General features: G+C 32.8%; 2 protein-coding genes across 8 annotated transcripts; one reads left to right on the forward strand and one right to left on the reverse strand.

The window, feature by feature from the left end:
- Positions 1 to 8,653, forward strand: LOC102611651 (DNA-binding protein RHL1). Of its 7 annotated transcripts, none has more exons than XM_025093501.2 (12): positions 2 to 758; positions 1,053 to 1,163; positions 2,266 to 2,352; positions 2,450 to 2,655; positions 3,411 to 3,483; positions 3,676 to 3,891; positions 4,285 to 4,324; positions 4,409 to 4,458; positions 4,612 to 4,660; positions 5,720 to 5,760; positions 7,878 to 7,919; positions 8,203 to 8,653. In XM_025093501.2, the coding sequence occupies exons 1-12, from the start codon at positions 447 to 449 to the stop codon at positions 8,239 to 8,241; spliced, it is 1,266 nt and encodes a 421-aa protein (XP_024949269.2). In that variant the 5' UTR covers positions 2 to 446; the 3' UTR covers positions 8,242 to 8,653. The 7 variants fall into 7 exon arrangements, 5 of the variants coding, with proteins under 5 accessions (XP_052292103.1, XP_024949269.2, XP_052292104.1 ...); XM_025093502.2 differs by having other exon boundaries at positions 3 to 758; positions 5,726 to 5,760; XM_052436143.1 differs by lacking the exons at positions 4,285 to 4,324; positions 4,409 to 4,458 and having other exon boundaries at positions 1 to 758.
- Positions 8,654 to 9,699: 1,046 nt separating this feature from the next.
- LOC102612137 (probable metal-nicotianamine transporter YSL5) lies at positions 9,700 to 14,238 on the reverse strand. Its single transcript, XM_006493365.4, has 6 exons — positions 13,638 to 14,238; positions 11,902 to 12,059; positions 11,683 to 11,780; positions 11,465 to 11,599; positions 11,163 to 11,352; positions 9,700 to 11,066 (listed from the first exon to the last, which is right to left on the reverse strand). Exons 1-6 carry the CDS (start codon positions 14,059 to 14,061, stop codon positions 9,960 to 9,962), a joined length of 2,112 nt encoding a protein of 703 aa, XP_006493428.2. The 5' UTR covers positions 14,062 to 14,238; the 3' UTR covers positions 9,700 to 9,959.
- Positions 14,239 to 22,039: the final 7,801 nt, after the last annotated feature.

The raw sequence follows: 22,039 nt of genomic DNA on the forward strand, positions 1-22,039 counted from the left end.
TTTGAGAGAGTTGTGCCAACAACTTGGTACTGGTGAAACTACACAACAACCTCACCGGACGAGAGCTTATTTTTTTTTCTGTTTCGATTGGATTCAATATGTTTGAATTAAGGGAATTGGGCGTTGTGTACGCGACTTGGTCGTGAATGATTTTGAGGAATTAGATTTTTAATTAGAGTAATTCAGTAATTACACATAAAAAAAAAGACATATATCAAGAATTTTAAATTACGAGAGTATATTTAAATAAATACCATATTTTAAGGGTATAGCGGGGGAACAAATTCCTCTTCCTTTCTTCCCTTTTCATATTCGACATAGCGCAGAAGAATAACTGCAGCTTCCCGCCTTGATTCCTTGAAGCAAGAATAGCCCAAAAAAAAAAAAAAAACTCACAGCATTCACCCACAAACCCCACGTAGATTTTGAGCAAAAAGACAACAAAAATGGTGAATCCTTCGACGTCAAAATCAAAGAAGAATGAAGAAGACAAGAACGTGGAGCGGACGAGGCTGAAGAATCTTGCAATCAGAAGGAAGATAGTAGCAGAGAATCCAGCCAGGGGTTTTGCGCCTCTGGGCCCCTCGAAGCAAGTCATCAAGCACCACGGCAAAGACATTCTCAGGAAATCATCTCAGCGAAAGAATCGCTTCTTGTTCTCCTTTCCGGGTCTTTTGGCTCCGAAGGGCGGCGGCAGGATCGGTGAATTAAAGAATTTGGGCACCCAGAACCCCATTCTCTATCTTGATTTTCCTCAGGTTATTTTTATTTTTTAATGTTATTATTATTGTTATTGTTAATTTTGTCATGATTCCGTACACATTTAGGAATCTATCTAAACTGCTTGATAAATTCCAGCAACCACTTAAACGTTTATTGATTTCATCACACAACAAGTATGAATGCACTTTGAAATCTTCAATGTTTATGTTCATAACTGTTTGTTTTTGCTTGGTAGCTAACCTCAATGGCTCTGTTGTCCGTGCAGGGGTTTATTTGTATACTTTTAGTGTAATAACTCATTATCATTTGTTTTGTGAATGTTATTTTAGGGTCGGATGAAGTTGTTTGGGACTATTTTATATCCGGAGAACAGGTACTTGACTTTGCAGTTCTCTAGAGGTGGGAAGAATGTAATGTGTGAGGATTATTTTGACAACATGGTACGTGGTTTTGTTTTCTTCGGTTTCTCTTTTGGGTTCTTTTTCGCTTGGATATTTGATAACTTTGTGAAATATTTACTATTTTTTTATTGTTTTTGTTTTAGAGGTTTTGTAATTGTTAAATTGGTTGGGGTAGAATGGGGAAGTGTATTGCAGATAGAATTGTCAACAGCATGAAACGCTTACATTATTGAGCGTCCAGTGATGAAAAACATCATATGTAACCATTACAATATAGAGAAAAAATGAAGTTTTGATTACTCAATCAAAGATTGAGCAACCTAGAAAAGTTTTCTATGATTTAACTTTCACTTTGCTTCAATAATTTTTCTTTCCCCCATTCCTGCTGAATAACCAGATAAGGGTATGATAATCGTACCTTTACTTTAGAAGCTTATTCTTTTAAGTCATCAGATGTCTATGAATATCAGGGGATAATTTCTTATACAAGCAGCCTGGTGTTAGGACAGTGCCTAGGAAGAAACAAATTAGAATTTGTTCTTCTTGAATCAAATAAAGTGGTTGGGCTGGGTGGGGGCTGGTTGACAGCACCTGTTGAGAGGATGATTTCAGAGCATGCCCAGTACTCTCTGCAGTAACCCTGACGGTTTTATTGACTGGTTAAGACCTTTGGTTTCCAATTTCTTGTAATCTCCCTTGGGGTCACTAACTTGGGATATTACATCCCACAAGTTTCACAGCTACCAAGATTGTAACCTACTACACTGCCCTCAAGTTGGATTCTTTAGTTATATGGTTTAATTAAACATCTATGCAGCATCCATTTTATTATCTTATACTTTCTTGACATAGGGGATTTTTCTCCTCCTTTAGTATGACCTTCATTTTGCAAGTATACCATGTTTTGAAGCTATAGTTCCATAATATTTGCGTTAATGTTATTCTATACTCTAGGACCTCGATATGATCACCTTGCATGTTAATAAGAGTGAAAACATGCTAAATTCCTTCTTCCTCACTGGCCCTCGTATTTTTATAAATTCTAAACAATTGTATGCATGCTTCATTATTCTTTACTGTGCTTTTAACAAACTTTTGGGCGGTTTCTAGTATTTTTTATCATTAATGGCTGAATTTCCAGATTGTATTTTCCGATGGCTGGTGGATTGGAAAAAGAGATGAGAATCTAGACGAAGCCCGACTCGATTTTCCCAAAGAACTGAGTGAGGTTGGATCTTTATTACCAGTTTGTTAGGTGTTGAATGTGTATATTGCTCGTATACTTGTCAGCTTATTGGAAGATACAAAATGTTTTTGTGGTTCAGGGACAAAACGTGGAATATGACTTTAAAGGTGGTGCTGGTGAAGCATCTAAACAAGGTGTTCACAAGACCGGAATGAAAGAATTAGAAGAAATCTCCACTGAGGCTGAGTGTGAAGATGAATTTTCTGATGCTGAAAAAAAATTAAAAGAAAAGATGGAAACGACACCTGTTCAACACTCGAGTAGAACTGCTGGGAAAAAGTTCAAGTATTATTCTAACCATTTTATTTCACTTGACATCCTTTACTGATGTTGGCAGCAGCTGCAACCATCCTCATATTGCCTGAAATATTAAAGCATCATCCAGTCCCCTTTAGATGTGATTGATCTAGTCATTGTAGTTAGTTAATCATTTAAGGCTTAGGATACATTTATTTTACAATTTACTGATAGTTATCTTCTTCAGGAATGTTTATGAGAAGTGCTTCAAGGCTTCTTTGACTTATATGATGATACATTGTTTTGCCTGATGATTCAATTCACTAGTCTACTATCTTAGTGATGCATGTGTATAATTTTTGTGCTGGAAGATTATGATGGGCATTATTGCTGCAAAAGTACTTCCTACAAACAATTAGATTAATAAGACACCAAAACACATATTCATTCTTCCATGAAATTTTCTGGTATTGTCATTGATTCTCAGTATGGTTTGGCAACTGTGGCCAGGTTATCCATAATTCGAAGTATGTGGTGGTGTTTGAAAAAGTTGGATGTATAAGGAAGCTGTTTAACTAATTTTTAATTAAAAGATTGACAACCACAGGAACTTTTAGTTAATCTTTGTTAGTCTATCGTCCTTCCTACCAAATTTCTGTTGATCTCTGATTCCGCGCTTTTTCTCATCTACCCGGCAGGTTCAGATTTTCTATTTAGCTTTGTTAACCTTACGTTTTCAGAAGCTTAAAGTTTTTCGGAAGATTGCAAGTTCAAATAATTTCTGATGTCTTTTGTTGATTCAGATTTTCAGAAATGTTTTCAGAGGACAATCCTGATGAAAAAGTTGCTGACATATCTGAGGGAGAAGAAAAGAAGGTTGACATGAAGCTTGATGTTTTAACTAGTGAACATACCATTGGCTAAATCCTAATTTAATAGACCTTGATTAGTTACTTGTTCAACATTATGTTTTTCTTGCTAAATTGAATTTTGGAACTTTGTAATTTCTGTATGTAATCGCTTACTGAATGTCAACTACTTATTGGTTGCCTCAATTGGTTAATACAGATGGGTAATCCTGGTTCTGTAGTTCTTGACGTTGACAGTGGGAATGCTGCTGAAAAGAATGGTTCCTCGAAGAAAATTCAATCACCTATAGAGCCTGTGGCTAAGAATAAAAAAATTTCCAAGTCAGCTGCTAAGTCCAGGGATGACTTGGGCAGTAATCACAGCTCACTTGTTCAAGCAACCATATCTACACTGTTTAAGAAGGTTGGGAAAAAGGTAAGGCTCAACAGAATCTATTATAGTAACTGAAACTGTTCAATGTTGCTAAGAAATACTTTCCTGAGATTACTTATAATAAAAGGTTCCTATATGAGTGTCATTAGTAAGGTCTGAAATGTCATTTTAATTACATTACGTTGTTGCTAGAAAGAAGTCTGAAAAAGAATTAAAGAAATTTCCTGATGCTAAAATATCATTGATATTAGTGTGGATTAAACTTTACCTGGTAAATTACTGCAGTTCACCTGCCTTCCCGGGCTTTCAGCAGGTTTTTCTTGATTGGGTCATATCCATGCATGTTCATTTGTCCTTGGTTCCTGGTCATTGTTATGTAGAACGCTATACTATATCCTGTGGCACATTTTGCTAAGAAAGTTGTTCTGATTCCAGAATTCCCCAAGCAGTTCGAAAAAATCTTCAGGATCAAAAGGTGGTTGATCATCCAGATCCTTAAATTATCATAAGACATGCAATTACAAAATTCAGAATAATAACTGCCATTAATTTCTTCCAGCTTCTGCTCAGAAGTTGCAGCCGAATGGTTTAAAAAGTAATAGTGATCAGGTTAGAGGGAGCTTTGTATTTCTGTTTTCTTCTTTTTTCCCCTATTGCTTCCCACAAGTTCTAGTCTCAAGTATGGTTTGTCTTTGCCTTTTCATGACAACTACTCACTGGTGGTGAAGGGCACAGAATGAATAGTTTCTGCTGTTGTTGCAGGATAAAGTCCCCAAGGGAAAAAGAAAAATAATCAAAGAAAAGAGTATTGGTTAGTTTCCACACCCCACTCCCGCCCTCCCTTTTCTCTCTCTCATACAATATGATATTGGTTGGACATATGAATGGTATGAGTTTTTGTATGTGCATAGTTTCTGTAATTGTTATATATTAGAGTTGTAAATTTAGAAATGAAAGAAGAAACAGAGTACAGATTTTTTGTTGCACGCAAGAAGTACTACTACTGAAGACCGAATGATTAGCATTTGACGTACTAGCTTGTGTAAGTACTGGGAATCTTTGCAAATAATGATCTATACTAAATTTCAATGATGTTTTTAGTCACCTTGTTTAATTATTAGTTGGAGTTGCCATGTGTTGGAGATAAACCAAGAAATAATGACCCCTGATTAGGCATAGTTTCCATTATGTAAGCTTGGCTCCTTTAGTTTTGAGTCTTCAGAAGTTCAATATACTGATCAGTGCTTATGAGGACTTAGGAAATGAGAAAAGTAATTCCTGTGGTAAGGAAATTTATAGAGGGGAACCATTAGAACTCACAAAATGTGAAGAACTTAAAATGCACTTATATACTTAATCTTGAGCCCCGTGCATATAATGAGTTACAGTTAATGGTTAAAAGCTTAAAACTTGTAGATGTGTATGCCTCTTTTACAAATTGGATGCAACGGGAAAGGAACAGATAATAGATGTTGGCCTTGACCCAAGGAAAATATGTAAGTCTGGTACATGCCACATGTTATATAGGTTGAGCAATTAGTTTGAGCTAGATTGCATATTTTTTTGATAAGACACCAGGAATTAATCATAATGGTTGTATGGCTGTGCAGTTTTGGCAACTCTAAATTATTAAACCTTTTGGCTTGAATGGTGCAGTACTGTGAAGTTCAAAGAGTACCAGCTGATGGAACTGAAATTTTTCTGTGTGATAGCTATGCCAATCTTGGACTTCAACATTAGCAAAGTTGATAAATGTCCTTTTGTTTTGTTGCCTGACTGACATTGAGCCATTTCAGAACTGCTTAAAGCTTTTGCACTGTTATGTTTCTGCTTAATAATGTATGTGACTTATTGTCTGATATCTGTCAAGTTTTAGGGACAAGAAAGAAAGCAAAGAAGAGAATATCTGAGGTACTGTTTATGATTTACAATTATGGTGTTTCTTTATGCTAAGAATCCATTTTACATTTCCAGAATTTATGCTAGTAATAATGTACAAGAACTGCAACATTGTGAGTCTCCTTGACACTAATACTGTCTTCCATGTCAATGCTGTCAGCATTGTTACATGATTTTGCTGTACATCGTAACTTTGTATAGGAAAGAGCAGGGAATGTGTACAGATAAAAGTTAAGAAAACAACAATTCACAATTGGAATCAGTAAGTAGTTTAAGAGAATAAATTTCTATTTAGAGATGGCTAACAGGCCATGCCAGCCGTCAAAGGAAGGCCCATGCGGGCTCGGGCTCGTGCCGTGCCATGCCCACCATGTGGCTCGTGTCGTGACATGTCGTGCCCATTTTTTTTAGCTTAGGCTCCGCCCGACACAAGTGCTGTACCCACTCGTGCCATCCACGCGTGTTGTGCCGTAGGTTGTGCCATTCCATGCTTAAGAAAAAATGCACGACAAGCTTTTTTTTTTTTTGAAGAGGGCATGCAAACTATTGGTTATCTTTTTTTAAGCCTATGTACCTTTTTAGGTCTATGTGCATTTAGTCAAATTCAAAACTAAGTCCATATTCAATAATAATAAACTAATAATAGTAAGAGAACGTAATACTAATTACTCAGTTAGATCCTACAATATTAGAATTCTTTTTTAATATTTAACAACAACAATAATAAATTTTTCTTAAGGATTAACTTAATTGTTCACTTGGACTTAGTCATAGATCATAGTCCATAATAACATTAATACATACATTTTATAAAATCATGATATTTCAAATTTTATTTATCAAAACAATGGTATCAATTATTCATTTAATAAATTATAAATATAAATCAATTAGAGTATTTTTTTTAAACTAAGAATTAAATGAATTTAAAAAACTTACGCTAATATAATATAAAAATTTAATTTTAAATCATAAAATTTTAAGTTTACTTTCATTAAAAAGTGAAACGTGCTTATTGCGGGCCTTTTTACGTGCTATGCTTTTAAGGCCTACATGCCTAAAATTCTCAGCCCAGCTTAGCCCAGCCCATGTGCGGGTAATGTCGTGCCGTGTTGTACGGACACCTGCCATGCCCGTACCGTGCCACGTGCCATCCCCCGACTGGCCATCTGTATTTCTATCTTTAAATTTCACATTCCCAACAAAGATGAGTTTATCAGCAGTAATTATTTGCTAGCTGTTAGTTTGTTAAAGAATCTCGAGACATATTCAAAAGTTTTTCAGAGTTAGTCAAATGGGAAGGGATCCATACAGATAATTATGCCTTTCAGTATTGCTGCCATTAAAACAATTGAGATAATTATGGCTTTCAAGTGCAAATTACTATAAGTATGAAGAATACATAGTCGTATTGTTGCTATTAAAACACCTGAGATTTTGATGCCAACACTTGAGATAATTATGCCTTTTAGGTGCAAATTACTGTAAATATGAGGAGTGCATGGTCGTTTGAAATTTTGTACGCTATGAAAGTCCTAGATTATGCAGCTGCAAGAATTCATTTTTCTACATGCTAAATGTTTCATCATTCAGATATCTTCGATTTAATATATATGAATAATGCTACACATACAAATGAATAATGTACACTTACAAAGTTGAGTACCAACTTAATATTCCAACTTTGTATGGGCATAGAGTTGGAATTCTAAGTTCGTACCCAACTTTTGTGCATCTAGGATGTCACTTATTAATTGGTGCCACAAAATTATCGCCTCAATAATGGAATAAAACGCAACAGTTACATGACGCTTGATTGTCATAGATAGATGGCATTTAATTGAGATTCAAATGTTGTATGTACATTGTTTTTGTTAAGGAAATGATCGGTTCTAATTTGTCTCCAATTACAAATGGCACTTTAAATTGAGAATGGTCAAAGTGGATGGGTCTTCCTGTATTGAATTTAAAACTAAATTCATATTCAGTCTGGTGGTTGGTTGGAAGTTGTCACTCAAGTCTCTGCTGGAATCTGGCTTTAATTTATGTGATTTGGAGATACATTTTGACTTTTTTTACTATAACATTTGTTAGTTAATGTGTGTTTAAACTTGTGTGCAATTTTGCAGATTGAAGATGACGACATTGAAGAATTCTCAAGCTCATCACAGGTTCAACTTCCCATTTAAATTTTATGTTGTTGTTAGACTGTCTTGCATGCCAATATGATGATAATTGAACTTGCACGATAAATTTCACATTGTTGCTGCTGAACTTGAATTGACAATTCCTTGTTCCCCTGGAGTTTGATATTTAAAAAAGAAGAAAATGACAATTGACAATTGTGCATAGTGATGTTGCTGCTGATTTCTTATATAACTAAGGTATGGAAACCATTCAGTAACATACTTCAAGGGCTGATTTTCTAAGCTTATCGTAATTTGACTTATTCAGGATACTGATGAAGACTGGAATGTCTCCGATGAAGACTGATTTGCTTGAGATTATGACACGCTGCAATGCTACAGAAATGCCAAAGCAAATTTGAAGCGTGAATATTACTGCATATTTTGAAGTACGGTAGATAGAGTTTGTGAAGAGCATAGGATTATAATCTCTTAACAAAAATTGGAGATGGTAATGAGTCGCAGCTGAATTCGACAATTATCACAAATTGGCTTTCTTGCAGGCTTTTTTTTTTTTTTTTTTTCTTGTTATAAAATAGGAAGGACAGAAGTATGAAGCTTGAAAATACACCTACATCAATATTGTATTGTACCTAAATGCTCCACGGTCCTTGATAGATGAGATGGCTTTCCCATCCAATTTCATAATTAGATCATGTCCTTGATAGATGAGATGGCTTTCCCATCCAGTTTCATAATTAGATCATGTTTTGTATTTAGCTGCTCTTGTTTTATGTTATTTTTATTTTAAGGTTTTTAGCCTCTGGTTCCCAGGTGTCCGTGTTTCTGTCTTCATCTTTGAAGAATTTTGTTTTTTTAAAATTTTTTCTAAGTTAGGATTACACAGTTTGGAGTTTGGTTCTTCTAGAGCATTTTGAGGATTTTGGTTCAATTATTCAGTTTGCTAAAATTTTATGTCATGTATTTTCCTGTCACATTTTTGCTTTTAAACTTTTTTACTGCCGGGAGAAAGTTAATTCTTAACCATTCTGCTGATATAAATATGCTTTCACAAGGAAGAAACAGATGAAGTTCAGACAGGTTGATTACTATTTAACCTATATTTGCACTACTTCCGTCCTGTCGTTTTTCCAGTTTATTTTATTGTGAATTTGACACATGCCTGTGCTTTACCGCCAAAGAGTTACAAATGCAAAACTATTAAGCCAGATCTAACTCTTTTGCTGGTTTGCCAGATCTTCAACATAACTGCATCGATCAAAATCTGCAAATTACTGGCAGTGGTATAACCCGGAATATTAGTTAGCTTTTTTGCAGTAGAGGGAATAATCCTGCCACATTAGATAATCAGCTACTCAAAATCATCGCCAAACCTTAGTCATCCCACAACAGGCTGATGAACTAAATTACGGCAGAAGCAAAAAGATGTTTCGGAAATCCGGAAAGCATCGCAAATATCTGGAAATGTTTTCTTACAGAGCCTTGAGCGTAAATTGTTTCAGCGATGAAAAGCTGTCTGACGCAAAGCTCTTACTTGAAGTGAGTCAAGGCTTTAAAATATTCCATCCCCGTTTATTTAGATCCATGGCAAGATAGGACCTGAAAATGTTATTAACAGATTTCCGGAAAAGCTTTGTAGCCGGAACAGCTCTGTATTATAGGAATTTTTTAACTTATCAGAAAGATAATATTTTGAAGAGTTTAGTAGAATTGCTAAAATGAAGTTTATATGTCGATTACTGGATCCCTTGTTCCAAACAATGGGATAATGCACATAGTGACTGCAACATCAATCTTCTGCAAGTTATGTTGAATTCAGAAATTCGATTATAGCTTGTGACATTTCCTTTCACTTTCTATCACAGTACAGGATTCAAACCAAAGCATGAGTTTATACCTGATTTTACAGTACAATAATATACTTCAGCACAAGCAAGCTATCCTACTTCACACGAGGAAAAAGTGGAAAAGAAGTAAAAAGAAGCGGTATTTTACAAGTTCAGGATGCTTCAACAACGATAAGCGCATGGTGGAACTTCAACTGGATTCATCGAGGGCTGAAAATTAAGATCCTAAGAATTTATCAACCCTGGCATTGGTTCTCCTTGACAAAAACTTCATGCAAATGGGCGGCTGGACCTTTGCTAGAGCAAGTATGGAACTGGGCAAAGTCCATATTCCATCGCCACAAATCAAACCGGAAGCAACTGCTGGACCAAAAGCATCTGCTTTTGCCTTGTCTATCTTTTCCCAGATGAACAAAAGCAGGCTTCCAACACACATATCAATGGCAAAGTACGGCCCCAAGTAAAAAGGAATTGCCATTGCCATTGGGAGAGGAATGAACCTTGCCCACTCCTTGCGTATTGAATCCCTAATCAGATTTATCACAATGGCTGCTCCGAAATGCACATAGCAAAGCAAGAGACAATTCTTTGGCAAAGCTGAGAAACCCTCAACCCCCAACTTAGCCATGCTACGATAAACCATGGCAAACGGAGCAGCATATTCACTTCCGGGAACCCCAAGGTCATCGAAGGCCTTGTAGAAAAGCCAAAAGACACATGGGGAAACTATGCAGCCTATTGCGGTGCCAATCACTTGGCTAACAAACATGGATCGAGGAGAAGCCAGGGTAAGGTAACCTGTCTTGAAATCTTGTGTGAGGTCAGAGGCAGTTGAAACAATGTTCATCATGACTCCGCATGCCGCAAGGCCAGCAAGAACTCCACCATGAGAAGAACCAGCCCATGCCCCAATCATAAAGATTGCAAGCTTTCCGTAGGTGGATGCAAGTGACCAATCAGTGAGTCCGCATCCGTATGCGTTACAGAAAGCCAAAGTTGGTGCAAAGAGGTAGATGACCAACACATGGTAGCATTTAAGTTGATGGAAGATGTGTGGAAGAACGATGATGGAAACAATAGCGATTGCCACATAGCCTGAAATTGCAAACCATGTTGGAATTTGATCTTTGAGGAAGAGTCTTGTCCGGCGCTGGTCATCATAGGAGAGTTTAGCAGTCTCAGGAGAGGAATTCTCAGCTACTGGGAGATCACTGCTGGCGTTTCTAGTTCGGACTTGATAAAACAAACCCACAAGGGTGCGACTAAGCACCTTGCAGAAGTTGTACAGACCATCACCTAGGATCAAGGCAATGGAGATAAATACCTGAAATCAGAGCATAAGGAAACAATCAATGAAGAGGATCATTCTTCACGAAGCATAAGACAATGGCATTTATCTCTGAAAGGGCAATGTAATTACCTTGTAACCTTGAAGGCCTTGTAAGCTGGTTGGGCTTAGATCTGCCGAGTACCAATCACCCTTTCTTTTTTCTATGAGAGGCCACATTAGACCCCAAGAGAGAATTCCTCCAAGTAACACCGAAATGTTTATAATGTAGGGGCAAATCATCCCCACCCCAACATATATTGCTGAGAAGTCAAAATAAAACCTGCACAATGCACATATCGCGTGAAGGGCATCAGCCGAAACATTTATGAATAACATTGGGCTAGAAATAAGTAATGAAAATGTATTTGTTCAAAATTGTGAAGTATGCATACCTATATTCATATGCTTTGAGCCCAAAAGTAGGGAAGCTAACGAATCCACAATTGTCTCCAGCAGTAAAGAACCATTGGAAGAAACCCCACAAGAAGCTGAAGGAGAAGAACTTGCCGAGTGTTCTCACTTGCTTCCTATCAGAATAGAGAATTAGAAAGTCTGAATTTTTACATGATCAAACCTATGTACATTGCACTAACTGAAAAGAGTGACCTACTTTGCTAGCCTGGCTCCTTCGGGAGTGTGGAAGCTATTGATTAGATAAGCAGTTGCCGTGCCACTTGGATATGTCAACTTAAAGTCTATGATCATTACCTGAAACAAACAAAGAATGCTTTCACCGGTCAAGATGAATGAAAATATTCACAAAATCAAGCAAGAAAACTTGATTTCTCTTTTATAGCTCTGTATTCTCGATTGTATATGCAGAGTGTACCTTTCGAAGAGGCACCACTGAGAAGAGGCCAAGAAAGCTAACAACGAAGAGAAAGCCAATAATCCAAGTTAGTGACAGATTTTTGTAGCCAAGATTGGTGTCTTCAGATTGTAATGCAATGCGGTCACTCATTCCGAGCAGGTAACTCCCAAAGCCTCCTGTGTTAGTTCAGAAGTAACCAATAACACAGAATTTTAAACAAATTAATACATACCATTTGTGATATAAAACTTGTCATATCCCAGTTCAATATTTTTTACATAGTGCCAATATTTGTGAAGGAAAAATTACTCGTAGATCGATATTTGAATGATTAATAATAAGCTGATAATAATGAAGAGAGTCTCAAAAATTTGAACTTGCATGGAGCAAAATGGATTTTCTTGAAGGCATCAACCTTAATCTAAACTCAGTAAGTTCTACAATTTCTTTCTTTTTCTTTTTTTAACTGCAATCACTTTTTAAAGTGATTAAAAGTTAAAACCTTATTGGTTTCTTCTTGAAGCCGACTGAAAATAAGAGAGTGCCTGTCGCATGGATGGTCACAACTCCACAATAAGGATCAAACATTATTCCATTACTTCTGTCTTATAGTTTCAATTAAGCTCTGCTTTGCTTGACTTGTTTCTGCAACTTTGCAGCTATTAATTCATTTATTTGACAATAACTATTAGATTTTAAGTATCCTAGGGACATGTGCCAGCTCACATGGAGGAGCACATATGAAAGACGATGCCACCCTTTCAAGCAATGTCAGCGCAGCTTCTGCAATTGCGCCACAGATTCTCTCAAAATGATCAATTGCCAAAAGGGTGTGTGTGTGGACTGTAGACATAAATAAAAACAGCCAAAAACCCCAAAAATAAAAAGTCAAAAATCTCCTAAAAATAATTTTTTTAATAAGACCTTTTTATCCTTCTATACTATAAGATCCAATTTGTCAAACTATCACTGGCCGCCAATGTCATGCCTTCAATCTTGCCTTAATGTGTGAACCTCTTTTCTTGGATCCATTATTTTTCCATTGACTTGAATCATCCCACTATTGCCAGTGGAGCCTAACAGGACAATGAAAGCATGACTTGAATCTTCCCACTATTGCCAGTGGAGTCTAACAGGACAATGAAAGCATGCTCAGCCCAAATAAACTTAATTTGGCTTGATAACCTTAAAACACTCAACTTGAAAAAAGACAGAAAGAAAACTATTGAGGAACTTTAAGCCCTCAGAAATCTAACAGTAAAAGATATATTTATTAAGCTTTTTAAACAGAAAAGCATTGACTTGGAAAACTTTGCCAAACGTGAAATGCACTCCTTCTAAATTTGAAAAATTACACTTCTCCGTCCAAAAGTGACACTTAATTGACTCATTTATAATAAAATTTACTGATTTTTTGTTTTTTTTTAGTTTATAAATAACGTAATTGGTAAGTAAATTATTTGCGCTACGCTACTTATAGAACTCGGTTCAAACTCCAAACTTCTGGCAAGAAATTTTCTAAAATTAGCTGATCCACAGAAAAATATTCTAAAATCATCACGTTAAGTAATTGATCGAGGCATAGGTTCAAATCCTGCTCCCGTAAGAATTACGAAAAAAAGAAAAACTCTATTTTTCAGGAAATTAAAACTAAGCTAATTATCAGCTATTAAATCATATGACCGTGAGATATAAAACTAAAAACAATTACCAAAAAAAAGGGCATAAATGAAGGGAAAGAAAGAGATGCATACCACTGAAGGCGATGCCAGAGGAAGCAACAACACAAGTTTGAATGACTGTATTTTCTTGCCTTGTAAAGGGCTGTCTCAAAATTCTTGAGTTTTCAAGAAACTTTGTCCATGTTTTCACAAAGAAGAAACCCAGAAGGCCGGCTGAAACATTGAGTGAAGGGATAATACCAGTGGTGAGATTCAGCTTCATGACTATGAATGTGAAGAGCACACTCAGCACAAAGCTCACAACAAAAGCCCTTATTGTCAGCTGCTTCCTCCATGACGGTACCTCTTTGCCATCAAAAGCTCTCTCTACAGAAAACTCTTCTGCTTCTTTTCCTCCTTCTCCTTCATTTTTATCTTTCTTGTCATGATGATGATGCCCGTCATCATTTCGTGATGAGTTGAAACCATTCTCAACTTCATCATGATCCTGAGCCATTAATGATTGATCTTGGTTTTTTGAGCCTGGGTTGATTTGTTTATTTGTTTTTGATGCGAAAATATTTGTGGGATTTGGAATCTTGAAGATTGTGAAGAATTTTGTTTTTGTAGGAGGAAAAAGTAGTTGGGTGGAGTATAGTAAATTGGAGATGCATCGACGCAAGGGCGCGTTGTTATCATCTTTTTATCACATCAAGGCTGTGCAGCATAAATGTCAAAGCAAGGGGAGAATTTTCCCGAGGCTCCTCAGGTTTATTAAAATTTTAAGTCCCAGCCAAGGTGGGAAAAAAAAAAGTTTGTAACTATTTATAATCAATTATTCTTCAAATAGATTTTGAATATTAGACAATGACTCCTTATTTGAGTTTGTTGAGGCATCTCGTGCATCATCTTTGAGTTTGAGAGTTCTTCTCTCTTGTGGACTGTGGAAGCATATTTATTTATCCTTTAGTTATAAATTTTTAAGTTGTACTTCAACTTGAATAAATCAAGATAGGTTTTGATAGATACTAGGCTGCAATTCAAATGTCTACAGTTTTTATACTATCTAATATAATACTAAAAAAATATTATTATCGTTTTACTACTTTAAGAATTACGGAATAACAAAAAGGTAACAAAAATATTAGGAGACTATACTTTACTACTATTTTTATGAAATCATACATTTTACTGCATTTATGTTAACACTTGAAAATAATTATTTTAATAGACAATTTTAATTTAAAAAAAATGCTTTCAATCATGTCTCTAGTGAAAATATAAATTTTAAAATTATAACTTGAGAGAAATAAAGTAGATTACTAACATTAAATAAAAGTATTTTAAACAATTTAATATTGCTAAAATTTTAAATGGTCTACCTTCAAAAGTCCCGAGTTCTGCGCTCTTGCTGACTCAAGTAAAGGTAAAATACAATCAAATGATACCAAGAGAAAAACTTAAATAAACAAATTTATTATTATTAAAGAAACTATTTTAGTAAGTCAGAGTAATGTATTTTGAGAAATATAAAGGGTCTTGCTGAAATGTTTTCTTAGAAATTATATTATTGTAAGAAGAAAGAGTGATCCAAATGGCAAATTGACTTCCAGCCTGTTCTGTTTGGTCCGGAAGTCGATATCTTCCAACAATGATAGCAGATTTGTCTTTTTAATTGCATGATTTCTATTTGCCGTTCTGAGTTCCCTAAAATTCTGCTTTCACACATGACAAGGATTGATACTATTACTCAATCTTTTTTTAAAAATATATTTCTATAATTTATCAGCTTTTATGTACATTCAAATGATAAAACTCTCTTAACATAATACAAGAACTTTTAAGGTTATCATACGATTATGTCTAGGGGCGGATCCATTTATACTTTAGAAGGTGTGTGTGTATAATATCGTATGAATTCACATACTTAGTTACATGGTTACCTCAATAAGCACATAGTTAATATTTAGGAAAAAAGAAACCTATACTCCTAAGATTTAGAAAGATTATCATGTGTACCCTTAAGTTCTTAATAAGGGATATTGACTTTTTTTATATTATAGTATCCTTTGCCGCTATTAACTCAAAAGAATTGACTTTAAATTTTTTTAATAAATATAAATATAATTTAAATAGTTTAATTTGTTTAGTAGACTAATAATATTAGAATATTTTTAATATATAAATTAATTTTTAAAATATAAATTATTATATTTATTTTAATAATTTTTTTTTGCATTTACTATAAAAAATTTAAATATATCTTTGGTTAAATAGATGTTACAATTAATAAAATATATCTCATGTATTCTATTAAAATTATTTTTATATAACATTGAAAATTGTTTAAATTTTTACATATTTATTTTCATGTTATCTTTCTATTTATTATAAAATTTAGTTTAATATAATATAAGATTTTGAAGTATTAAAATATTTTTTAAAATATTGAAATTGTATTAAAATGTATATATTGTTGCATTTATTTAAAAGTATACTTCTATTCATTATAAAATATTGGAGTCAATTTTTTTGAGTTAACAATGTTGAAAAGTCAAGCATGCAATTGACAACTAGCATGCAATTATTGAGAGATAGTTAGCTTTGACTACAAATTTGGTGAGAAAGTTGGCACCGATTGCCAAATTTGTCAATTTGGCAAATTGAAGCCAAATTAAAAACGTATGTTAGGTGAGCAATGCTCCTTATAAATAGAGAAGCACTTTGCAATTGTTAGTATCCCATTTTGTGTTGAGAGCAATTGCAAGTAAAGCGATTTGCGATATTTGAGAGAGCTTACACTTGAGTGTTCTAGTGAGGATACAATTGGGTGTATTGGGGTTCTGAGTTTTGGGTTTTGAGAGCTTTTTTCACTTTTGTAAATTCTCATTTATTAGTAAAATTATCTTCCAGTCTTCGCCCGTGGACGTAGGCTTTACGCCAAACCACGTAAAATTATTGTGTCTTTTTTTTTGTATTTGCTTACACCACATTTATATTTCTCCAGAAGTTACAGTCACTGCAATATTGACAATTGCTCAACCTCGCGCTTCCACAACAAATAGAGTTAAAGGATATTTTAGTTAAAAGAGGTTCTTGGTGTCTATTATTAAAAATATAGGGTCTACATAACCATTTCTCTAAAATTTGAAAGTGTAAGTATCTTTTTTTCTAATATTTGTTTTTGTAATTTCTTTAAAAAATTTTTATTTTTTTTAGTATAGTTTCTTTTTATGAGCTAATTTTTTTATTCTGCCCCCTATTTATATCATTGTTGAAGAAGAGCTTCCATTCGAAATGAAAAACATAACTTATATGATATGATTTAATTGACTTTAAAATGAGTATATAAATGTCATAATATTATTCGATAGGGGTATGGAGAACCAATGATCGGATACGCCAATATACTCTGAAAGAATCAAATGTGCCACCCAATATGTTATCATTATGCTTTAAAGTCACAAGAGTAGGTTTTAGAAAGTTGTGAAGGAAGTCTCTTTGGCTTTGGACATTGCATGATCCGCTTTATTAATTCTTTTCTGAAAGAAAAAAAAAATGTTCTCGCCATTAAGATTCCATATGCCCAAAACGTTTCTTTCTCTCTACGCTCTACTCCAATATTTATTATTAGGGTTGAGAGTATCCTCTAAATTAATCAAATAAAATATCAAGATGGATCAAACTAGAAGATGAAGAAGACTGCTGATATCCCCGGTTGTTTAAAAATCTTGCTATACTAGGGAGCAACAACAATAATTATTATGTTATCATGGGAGCAACGTTACGTATATAAAGGTTAATGTCCCTTTATAAGACAAAAAGTAAATAAATAAATAAAAATAAAAGATTGAAAGAGACTATGGTTACATCCACTCTATTTGATTAAAATTTCGTTGGGATGTTGAACCCAAGCATAACTTTTACAAAAACAGATTATCTATTAAGTGGTTTTTTTTTTTTTACGTTGTTTGACTGCCATCAAATTTTAGTAAAGTTGTGTGGTTATTTAAATTGACAAGTTTTTTTAAAACTATGATATGAGAGGAATGAAGTAAAATTCTTAATATGGTCATATAAAAGGTAAATATTCGTTTAGTTTTTATATTTTAAATTAAGTATTCATTTAGTCTATATATTTTGAAAAATACCTCAAAACACTCCACTGTTAGTTATGTAACACTTTCATCCTTAATTTTTCTTTGTTGTTACAATAATAATATCCTTACTACAATTTTGAGAGCTTTAATTAATTTATCCATAAAAAGGTTAATTAGCAAATTGATTAATAATTGTAAATATAAAAGACTAGTATCCTGCTTTCTTGCTAATGACTATCTATAAAAAAAACCTAAGTTGTCTAATTTACCCTAAAAGTAAAATAATTATAATAAATTATTTTATTTTAATTTTAGTTTTAGCGTTAATTTGATAAATTAATTTTTTATCAATTTCTCCAAAAATATTCTAGCAAATAAGGACAAAAATATCTTAAGATATTTTTCAAAATATAAGAACTAAACGAGGCACAAGTATTCACCCATGATATAAATTTTTTTTAAAAGTATTCTATTATTTTTGTTATAAATGCAGAGGCTTTAAATAGAAACTAATACAATCTACTAAGAGAATAATTGCAATAATGAACTAGATATCAATGGCTAAACTTTTAAGAAGGCACAAAAGTAACCTTTAAAATTCTACAAGAATATTGGTCTCTAACAACAAAACTTTTAGCGACGAAAATAATTTCGTCATTGTAGATACTTTTTAATGAGGAAAAAAATTATTGTCAAATTCATAGTACAAAAAGAGGAGATATTGCGACCAAAAATTTTTTGCATCGCAAAAAAGTTAAGTGGCAAAAAAAATGTTGACATCCAAACCTTTAACAACCAAAATTTAATTTATTATAACAGATAATTTTGTCGTAGAAAGTACACATTCAGCAATGACATTGCACTCTATAACAATGACTTTTTCATTGTTAAAGCAGTCTGCAGCAACGAAATTACATTTATCACAATAGGTCATTTTAGAGACGAGTGTTTTCATCATGGATTATAGATTGAAATTGAAATTTATAGCTATCAAATTTGAGTCATCGCAGAAGGACACTATGGCGACGAAATAAATTTCATCACAAAAAGTAGTGATGGAATAATTGTGTCATAAAAATTATGTTTTAGTGATGAAATTGATTTCATTGCTAAAACATATTTTTTGTGACGAAATCAATTTAGTAGCAAAGATTTCATCGCTAAAATTGTTTTACAAGTTAATTATTATCAATGGTGACAAACTAATTTGTTGCTAATTTCTTTAGCTGGAACAAATATAATGGCACCTTATGTTAAGATACTGAAAAGTTTATGTAGTGCCAATAATTTTGTCATTAATGCTCTCTTTTGGTAGCGAAATTACGGGTTTGTAAATTTAGAATGCATTTTCAATTACTGTAGACCTTTAGCAACAAAATTTAAATTTTTTTTCGTTAAACGTGCATATTTAGCGATGAAATCTAGATTTCGTCATTGAAAATATTCGTTTAAAGATTTAAAGCAATTACTTTTTTGCCAAAATTTTAAACTTTTAGCGATGAAATTTAGTTTTCATTGGTAAACAATCTGAAATTTAAAAAAAAAAATCCGGCAGATTATTTTCCACCAAAATTAAATTTTAGCAACGAATTTTAAATTTCGTCGCCAAAAATTGTAATTCTCTATTTATTTATCATTTACTTCAATTCTTTCATTCTCTCACTCTCTTACTTTTATTCTTTAATTCTCTCATCTCTAATATATAACTCTCATTTTCTAATTCAATCTCTACTTCTTTTCCCTTTTTATTTTTTAACATGGTAATCTCTATTTCTTTTTTCTTTAATTTTTAATTTTTAATTTTTAATTTAGTGTAGTTTTTTGGGTTTACTTATCTTATTTACTACAACTTATATTACTATTATGTTTAGAAGTTAACTAATTATTGTTAGTGTTTTTATTTCTATGAAATATTGAAGATCAATTACACCAAGACGAAGAAAATCAAGAAATCTATACTCATTTGTAAAAATTTTCTTTCAAAAGAGTAAATACTAAATTTTATAATTTTTTTTGTCATTTTTCATTAATAATAATTATTCTTTTTAAATTAATCAATTCTCTTTTTACCATAATGGTGTTAATTATCATTGTAAATTAATGTTAAAAATGATAATATTTAAATATTAGTAGTAATAATTAAATGTAAGAAAAATGATACCTTTCAGTGACAAAATATTATTTATCGCAAAAAACACTTTTAGCAATGGAATGTTATTCGTTGCTAAAAGTATTTTTAAAAAGGATTTTTACGACAAATAATAAAAATATTTTTGTGACAAAATATTATACTTTTAGCGACAAAATCTTATTTGTTGCTATAAATATTTTTAGCGATGAACTATTTCATTGCTAAAACTCATATTTGCGACACAAAATTAAAGAACAGGTTATGCGTTTGGCGACAATTGTACTTGTTGCGAAGAAGGAGGATGAATTATTAGTCGCCAAAAGTGTGTTTTTAGCAATATAATACTCCTTTTGCTATGAATCTAGTAACGAAAGTTTCGTTGCTCTTATCATTTAAAAACATTCAGCAATGAAATTTGAAAATTCATTGCTAAAGACTTAATGAGATGCTCCTATTGCAACAAAGTGGCAATGACAATTTTTTCTTTGTTGTAGCCTTTAGCGATGAAAATTGTATTTTTTAGCGACAATTATTTTCGTTGCTAAAACCTTTTTTTTATTTTTTTTATTGTAGTTTAGCTTTATAATGCATCTACCAATCGGTAATAAGAATGACTATAATAAAAATGAACTGGAATCAGAATGCGTTGGAATCAGAATAGGAAATAGAAATCATAATAAATTTTGCAGTATGAATTAGAGTCATAATAAACTATGTTGCCATTGATATGTTCACTTTATCTTGAAGTTAGAATAGATTGTTACAAGTTACTAAAATGATCTTAATTGATTATTTTCATTATTTATTTTAATAATTATATTTTTTATTTTCCAAATAATTGTTGTTAATAGTAATAGTAATTACAATCACAATAACATAACAATCACAGCAACAACAACAACAATAATAAAGAGAAGCATAAGTTTTCTCATTCTCACTTTTATTTTAAAGTAAATATCATCAGTTATTAAGATTTCGAATTTTAATTCTCTGATCCCATAAATAAATACACTATTAATAAAGAAGTGTGAATGTAGCTTGGTTGGTCGTTGGTTTTATTTATTGTCCAATGCCAAAACCCGTGGAGCCACAGGGATAAACTGATGGCGTTTCCATTAGATATTACTATATGCATGTATGCTTTAATATCTCTACTAAATTTCGGTTGATGACTATTTGTGGTTCATTAATGTGTGTCACTTTCAGTTGTTGAATTTGCATGGTGTGTAAATAAAATAATCTAGTACATTACAATACTGAAAAGATAAAGATACTTTTCTATAAAGCTGATTTTGTTCTTTTTCTTCTTTAATTTGGGATTTTGGATAGGTTGTAAAAATTTAGTACGGGTTTAAACTGTTTGGTACAAGTTTGGAGGTTATTTATTTTATTTATTTTTTTAAATACACAAGGTTATTTTGATATAATGTTCACCTCAGCTTTACGTCATTCATCAAAAGTGCAAATGACGAAATGAGTCAATGATTTGAATTCATATCATATTAAATTTAGGCCTACTTAGACATAACTTTAGAGTGAGATATTATTATAATTTCATTTTAGATCATTTTTTTCTATGAACACCTACTTTTTCCCACTTAAATAAAAAATCGTATGTAAGAAAATGATAAGAAAAAAAACTTATATATTAGTATAATCATATTGATTAGAAGGCAAAGTATTTGTGATTGTGAGCAAACGAGACAGATGTGAAAATTGTTGGCATGGTAATGTGGATGTACACTGTTAGAGATGCAAACTTATAGAGAGAAAGAAAATATAAGGGATTAATTATATTTATTTTGTCTTTTAAAGTAATCATGGTAGCAAGGGGGTTTTATAAAAATATAAAGGATTACTAATAGTCTCACTTGTTTAATAATTATGTCAAAAAATTAAAATCAAAGGCTAACATAGAAAATAAACAAGTGACATGACACAACCATTTAATAATTGAGTTATGTCAACTAAAATATCTCGACCACCTAACCCCTCTAATACTCATCTAATTCAACTTAATTACATGAATATCACTAACCCTTTAATTCATTCAACACAAACTACACCCACTTACATATTTGAAAAAAAGGCCCCCTAAAATGATAAAAAATGATGCTTCATTAAGTAATTAATAACACCAAAATCTAGATAATAAAAGTTTAAATTATGAGACGTCCCTACTTATATACTTAGATTTTCCATATCTGTCAAAAATGTTTATTTTATGTGAATTGACAGGCTAATGGGTGCACATAATACGATTA

Source organism: Citrus sinensis, chromosome 3, assembly GCF_022201045.2.
Source record: "Citrus sinensis cultivar Valencia sweet orange chromosome 3, DVS_A1.0, whole genome shotgun sequence".
Classification (NCBI taxonomy): Eukaryota; Viridiplantae; Streptophyta; class Magnoliopsida; order Sapindales; family Rutaceae; genus Citrus; species Citrus sinensis.